Source organism: Oryctolagus cuniculus, chromosome 17 (assembly GCF_964237555.1).
Source record: "Oryctolagus cuniculus chromosome 17, mOryCun1.1, whole genome shotgun sequence".
Classification (NCBI taxonomy): domain Eukaryota; kingdom Metazoa; phylum Chordata; class Mammalia; order Lagomorpha; family Leporidae; genus Oryctolagus; species Oryctolagus cuniculus.
In genome coordinates this window covers 26,662,813-26,669,803 of record NC_091448.1, presented here as the reverse complement: position 1 = coordinate 26,669,803, position 6,991 = coordinate 26,662,813, and the positions used below count along the sequence as shown (strand labels likewise).

The 6,991-nt window shown below is 64.2% G+C and overlaps 1 protein-coding gene across 1 annotated transcript; it reads right to left on the bottom strand.

Annotated features, from left to right (window-relative positions):
• Positions 1 to 706: 706 nt before the first annotated feature.
• On the bottom strand, positions 707 to 6,876 carry WFIKKN2 (WAP, follistatin/kazal, immunoglobulin, kunitz and netrin domain containing 2). Its single transcript, XM_051825510.2, has 2 exons — positions 5,701 to 6,876; positions 707 to 3,339 (listed from the first exon to the last, which is right to left on the bottom strand). The coding sequence occupies exons 1-2, from the start codon at positions 5,896 to 5,898 to the stop codon at positions 1,819 to 1,821; spliced, it is 1,719 nt and encodes a 572-aa protein (XP_051681470.1). The 5' UTR covers positions 5,899 to 6,876; the 3' UTR covers positions 707 to 1,818.
• Between the last annotated feature and the right edge of the window lie 115 nt (positions 6,877 to 6,991).

Below are 6,991 nucleotides of genomic sequence, written 5' to 3'. Positions count from 1 at the left end.
GTGCTGCAGGTTGATGCTTAACCTACTGCACCACAGCGCCTGCCCCTTGGTGGCTCAGTTTTGTGTTCAGTGTCTCTCTAGAGCTTGTCTGGTGCCCTTGCTGCAGATGAGATGGGCTGGGTGGAGCTGGGCCTGGCCTGGATTCTTTGGGCTGTGGCCAGCATGAGAAAACCCAGAGAAGTGTGCAGGGGAGAGGTGCCTATTGTGGGGGACAGACAACTGGGGGTGAGCAAGCTCCAGGGTTGGGCGAGGCCGTGAGCCCCACCGAGGCCAGAGTGCTGCCATCCCATCACCAGAACCGAGTCCCGTGTCCCGAGCACACCTGGAATGGGCCCCACCCAGAGACCCCTGGGTGTCACACCAGGGCAGCACACTCCCTGCCTACCCCCCCGCCCCCGGCTGCCTCTTCCGCCTTCCCGCCTCTGCACCTGACCCGGTCAGCAGCAGGACCTGGACTCTGTACACCGTCGCAATGGGCTGGGAGGCCTGAGGTTGTGCCAGGGCCTCAATGCCGCCTCCCGCCTCCCAGAGCTGCGCAGAGCACCAGAGCGAAGGAGTCCAGTGGTAGCAGGTGTCTTCCGCCACTCACTCGCCGTCCACCCACCGGCCACACTTGCCTCTAGGGTCACCAGAGCACAGGACTCTAACTACCCCTCCCCCACACCTCTCCCCTGCAAGCTCAGCCCCAGCGGACCACACACAGCCCTGTGGATACAATGACCTTTTAATCGGTGCCTCCATGCCAGTATCCGAGCTAGAAGGAGGCTGCCCCACCTGCCCTTCTTCAGCTTTGCAGGGGCAGGGACGGGGAAGGGCTGAGGATGGGATGAGGCGCAGATGCAGAGCTGATAGTGGGGTTCCCAAATCTTTCTAGTGCCGGGGTGCCTGGGGCCCACACAAAATCCTGGAAACAAAAGAATCACCTCCCCTAGCACCTCCTTCCAGGTCCCCGCGGGCTCCCGAGGCCACCACCAGGTGGAAGCATCGAGCAATGTTGCTCCCTTCCCAAGCCTGGCTCCCCTCCTCTCCGGCGCCTGCCGGCTTTTTCCTGCATTCCTCTCACTAGCAGGACAGACCCTGGCCTTGGCCTTGTCTGCTGTGCGTGAAGGAAGCCAGGGGCACGTGATGGGAGCGCTTGACAGCTGAGAGGGCCAGCCTGGGGATCCCAGCTCCGTGTCCGGGCACGGAGAGCGGTGACAGCATCGCCCTGTGATCTAGCACCTGGCCCCAGAATTGAATGGAACTGAACCGACAACCCAGTGCCCCCAAGGAACAGAAGGCTGTGATGTGCAACGCCACGGTGGCCCCAGGGGCATGGGCTGACCACCCAGAGGCACCTGTCCCAGCAGCTCCCACCCTGGGCAGGTCGTTTGCTGGGTTGGACTACGTCTCTGGCCTCCCACTGCCCATGACCCCTAGCACCAAGTGGTCTGTGTTCGCGGTGGAAAATTTGTCCCATTAAGTCCCTGGGCCCTCCTATCTCTCCCTACCTTCTCCCTCTGCATGCTAATCCATCATCGGTGCCTGTGGCTGTGTCTTAAACCCTAGCTAGACTGCCTGGCTCAGGGATGGGGAGTGGGGGCCTCGGCTCAAAACAGGTGCGGCCCCCTGTTGAACCCAAAGAACAGAAGTCGATTTCAGACCATCCCCTCCAGGCTGACTTTTTTTGTTTTGTTTTGTTTTTTTTTCCTGCCATGCTGACTGCTAGTTCCCTGCTAGCCCAGGACTGTCTGATCTGACCTTGCCCGGCCGGCTGACCAAGGGGCATCGGGGGTGGGTGGGGGTATATGGGGGAGGGGCAGGGAGGGCGGGAGGGCTTCAGGGCAAGGCCAGGAGCTCCTTGAGGACGTCACAGGTCTTCTTGTGCACGACCTCGTGGAGCTTTCGGACCCGCCGGGCGCTCGCCGCGCCCACGAAGCTGTCAGGCCGCAGCATGGCCATGCCGCCCTCCACGTCGCCCATGAGGATGAGCGGCGTCTCCCCCGCCGTCACGTTGGGGCAGGGGCAGGCCCAGTCCACGTGCAGCAGGGTGACCTCCAGCGGCTCACGGCCCAGGAACTTGAGGCCCATCTTGTCATCTTTCAGGACCTCGTCCACGGTCACCAGGGCGCGGCCCGAGTCCGGCTCCTCGGTCAGCTCAGAGACCCGGCCCAGGATGACGAAGTCACTGCGGCAGAAGCTGGTGACGAGCTTCTGCCGGGGCTTGCAGGCGCGGCAGCGCTGGTTGCCACGGGGGACCGGGCACGACTCCTCGCAGGCCTCGCGGCTCTCGAAGTTGTTGCCGTTGCCCTCGCAGCCACCGTAGACGAAGGACTGGCACTGGCCCGTCTGGCTGTTGTAGGCCCAGCGAGGCGCGTAGGCCTTGCAGGGCCCCTGCAGAGCTGGCAGGCTGCACACAGCCAGCGGCCCGCTCATGCAAGCCAGCACGCAAGCCTCGTAGGTCTCGAAGTGGTTGAGGTTGCGGTGGCAATGGCCGAAGGTGAAGGTGAGGCAGTTGTTGGCCTGGGCGTCGAAGTGCCAGCGGGTCTGCTCCTCGCCGCAGTCCTCGCTGTCAGGGGGCTGCAGGCACTCGGCCGCTGGGAAGGCCGTGCCATTGGGGCTGCTCTCGGAGGTGGCCGCGGCCTGGCCCCCCCGGACTACCGAGAGCGGGAAGTCTGCCCTCAGGACCCCGGCAGCATTCCGAGCCGTGCATGTGTAGATGCCGGCATCCTGGGGCTGGGCGTTGTAGATGACCAGCTGGGCGATGTTGGTGACCACCACGTTGCCACGCACGTGGTTGGGCCACATGACCACGTTCTCCCGATCCTCCAGCTGCTTCTCCCAGCTGATCTCAGGCCGGGGCCGGCCCACCACGTCACAGAGGAAGCTCACCGTCTCACCCACCGTGACTGACTGGTGCACAGGGTGGTTGAGCAGGGCTGGGGCCGCCATGTCCAGCCCGGGGGTCTCGGGGGAGGCCGTGGTGGGGTGCACGGTGGTCTCGGGCGGCGGAGGGCTGGTGTTGGGCCAGGTGAAGTGATAGCGGCAGGTGACGACGGCCAGCGTGATGCCCTTGGAGCAGGCCTCGGCATCCATGTAGCAGCGGTTGTAGTAGGTGAGGCCGTCCGAGGCGCAGGTGAAGCTGGGCTCCTTCTCGCAGCGATCTCGGCACTTGCACACGGGCTGCCCGTCCCAGATGTCGCACTCGGAACCCTGCTGCAGACACATGAAGTGGTCGCACGTGGCTTCCTTGGGCATGCCCACCGGGCCCTTCTTCCCTCTCACGTCCATGTAGCGGGCCGCCACGCAGCTCTTGGTCCCGCACACGTTGGGACAGCACTTCTCGTAGGTCTCACACTCCTGAAAGAGCCACACAGGGAGGCTTGAACAGGGGAGCCCAGCGGACCAGGGACAGCACCCTGGCACTAGCCCTGGGTTTGTGGGGGAGGGGTTACCGTGCTCAGCATCTAGTGGGGGCCGATATTTGATGACGCTACAAGGGAACACAGGATGACACATCTTTTCCGAGAGCGCAACTCCTGTCTCTCTCGATGGCTCACTCCCAAGCCTGACCCGGGGGCAACCGTCATCCCCCACCCTGTACCAACGATGCTGACTCCAGGACAGAGGGGGAAGGAGCTCGCCCAAGGTTGCAGGGACCCTGGAGTGGGACCCCAGGCCTCTCAGAGGGGAGTCTTCTTACCGCTGGGGGTGGATACCACCCAAGAGTTCTGGGCTGCCCGCGCTTTTGTCTTTGTCTCCTTCGGGGAGACCGCTCTGGCCTCCCAGCTGCCGGGGTGACCTCCCTCCACGCTCCTCCTCCTGGCTGTGAGTGAGCCGATGCACACCTGGAGCCGAGGGTCAGGTGAGGCCCTACCTTGTCCAGAGCCCAGAGGGAGGGCAGGCATCTGGGGCCAGGATGCTGGGTCTCGCGCCACAGATGGCGCCGGCCCCGGGTGCTAGGCTCCGGGCGGCACAGCTCGCAGGGAGCAGGCAGCAGGTGAGAAGGCCTCTTGTGTGGCAGAAGCCAGCGAGGCCATAATCCCCTGGGTTTCTGTGGAGCCACGTCAGGCATTAGCTTAATTCCTCGAAATTAGCGGCGTGTTCCTGGAGCCGACACAAACAAGGACTTCACGTGGTGCTTTCGACAATAACACCTCGTACCCACCGGGCAGGCGGGCACGGCTCCTAATCCTGCACCAGGCAGTGGCTCCGAGCGCCGCTCCCCACGAGGCTGCTCCAGCCTCTTTGACATTCCACATGGGCTAAGGGGGCGCCCCTGCCGCGGGCCGTGTGCGGCCGCCTGCCTGGCTTGTTTACTGTTCTCTGCTCTCCGCTCAGAATGGCGACTTTGTTTTGCAGTCTTTGCTTGGCATAAGCAGCTGGGCCACTCCAGGGGAGGTCTGCGACAGGGATGGGCGGCTCTTGGAGCTGGGGTCCCTGGGGGGGGGGGGTACTGAGGGCCCGAGGGAAGGTGGGGCAGCAGAACCGGCTCCTCCACTCCTGGAGGGGCTCCGGCCCAGGAAGCTCCTTCTAGACTCTGGGGGGCCTGGAGTCCGAGTCTGGGGTGGCAGGAGGAAATTTGAGGGATCCTCAGGATACTGTTCAGCTTCAGGGGGGCCAGAAGGCACCCTTGGGCTACCTGAGTCCCCACCCCACAGGTGCCTCCTTCCCAAAGACGCAAGCTCAGCCAGGGTTGTGCTGTCCCCAAGCCCCGCCCGATTTGTCGGGCCAGTCTGTGCCAGAAGAAGAGATCTCCCTGTAAATGTAGCCCCCTAGCCGATGGGCACAGCCCCCACCCAAATCTCCTTGGCTTCCTCTCCCTGGGCATCACCCGTACCCACTGGCAGCATCTGTCCTGAGGACTCTGACCATTGCCCCCAGGCCCTGTGGGGCAGAGGCCACTCGACCCAGGGCAGCCCTGGGCTCTCACGTGGGTGACCGGGCATCTACAGGAGCTCCAGGTTCTCTCACGTTCCCTGGTGACGCCCAGTCCGGACTTGGAGCCCTGAGAAACTCCACGCTGTTCTCAGAGCTGGCCAGGCCGGGCAGGAAAGTGGCTGTGCCTGCAGCAGGTGTAGGCACCACGGGCCCTCTGCCCCTGGGGAGTGGGCATCGATGGCCCCTGAGCGTGGCCTGGGAGCCAGGAGCCCTGCTAGCTGCCGAGTCCTCGGACGAGGATCAGAGGCAGGACCAAGGAATCTGGTAGGGCTGAAACTCATGTGCTTCCCCCCGGGGACACGGGAGTGCGTTCAGGGCGGGGCTGGCCCTGCCTTCAGGCAGCCTGGATGCGCTCTGCGTAGGGAGAATGGAGGCAGGCCTTGTCAGACAGACACAGGTTGCCAGCCTACCCTGGCCTCGCTCTGCACAGCCACTCTCCCCTGCCTGCCTGCTGCCCACCGTGCTGATGTGCCTGGCAATCCACACACGACGTGCCTGGTACAACGTGAGCTCACTGCAGCCCCCAGCCAACAGGACGGGGGGATCCGTGGGGTCCTGGTCCCCAGGGAACTCACACATCACATCCACCTCTTCTTCCAGGCCTCGGGGTTAACCGACAGGCATCAGGCCCTGTTTATCTCCAAGTGGACGGGGCCTGTGTCCCTTCACAGTCCTGGACCCTGCGGGGTACTCCCGCGTGGTCCCCACCCGGCAGCTTCCCTACCCCCCACCGTCCCACGTACTCACGTGGCCCACCTGGGGTTCTGGAGTCCCACTCACCTGGTCGGTCTCACATTCCCGCTTGCAGGTGCTCTGTGCATCCACCCAGAGGTTGGGGTTCATGTCGTTGGGGCAGACGCCAGCATGGGAATAGCGGATGGGTGGCGGCGCCAGGCCTCGCGGGGGCACCCCAAGCAGCAGCAGCAGCAGCAGCCCCCAGCGGGTCCAGAGCCGGCGGCGGCACCCCAGGGCCCACATGGTACGGACTGCGATGGCCAGAGACCTCCCCTGTGACGACGCCAGGGGCTGGGGCCCACCGGGGCCTTCTTCTCCGGGGCTGGAGACACCTGCCCTCCCCACCCCAGCAGGTCTCCTTGCTCAGGCGGCGGCGGCGGTGGCGGCAGCGGCTGCTGCTGTGGCTGCCTCCACCAAGTCAGTGCAGCCTGCTGGGCTGTGCGGCTTCAGATAAAAGAAAGGTCTTTGGAAGGAAACTCCCCTCCTGGGTGTGCAGGGAGAGGAGCCGCAGCAGGGGCCTCCAGCTGGATTTATATCCTGGGCGCGCCACCCGAGTGGGAGCGAGCTAACCTGACGCCTGTCACAGGCAGGCTGCTGGCGCCTCTGTCCCGTGGCTGATCACAGACTTATTGCAGAAGGGGGGAAAAAAAAGCTGGAAGCAGTTTAGGCAGCGTATCTGGCACGGTGGGACACCTGCTTGTTTTTGACTCCAGGAGGCCTTTAACCCCTTCCAGAGCCAGAAATGGCATGTGCTTTGGGGGAGCTGGCTCCGGGACACGCAAGCTCACTGCAAAGAAGGATTTGTTTCCCTCTCCGGCCCCCCCTCGCCCCGCTCCTCGGGGCCGGGCCCCCTCCTCCCCTGTGGCCACCTCTACAGAACACACGATCGCTTGTTACAAGGAGGGACCTGCAGCCGCCGGGTTAGCGTCGCCCGGCTCGATAGTACATTTGAGAGCAAATGACGTGGAAAAATAACAAGTTCACGGCCATAGCAGGGCGGGCCTGAGCAGCGCCGTGCTGTGTAAGCCGACTCCCACCCCAGCACCAGGTCCCCCTAGTTGGGGAGGGGGGCGGTTTGCGCACCGACAGTTCCCTGTCTCTGGGCCCCTGGCAGTCTGCGACTTAAGTCCCAGCTTGGGGGAGTGTTCCCCAGATCATTCCAGGGACACCTACCCGCTGAGCTCCACTCCCCGGCGCCCGGGACGTATCACGTTCCTCGTCCTCCATGGACACTTGTCGGCTCCAGGAAAATCTACGCGGTGACAGCGGCTCGGGATCGCGCTGCCCAGCCAAGCTGCCCTCGCCCATGACCCACTGCGGCCGGTCCTCTGTGAGC

Excerpts from the sequence above, each read along its gene's own strand:
- WFIKKN2 (XM_051825510.2), bottom strand. The coding sequence starts at position 5,898 with ATGTGGGCCCTGGGGTGCCGCCGCCGGCTCTGGACCCGCTGGGGGCTG. Across the intron at positions 3,340-5,700 it reads GGGAATGTGAGACCGACCAG|GAGTGTGAGACCTACGAGAA; the intron begins GTGAGTGGGACT and ends TGGCTCTTTCAG.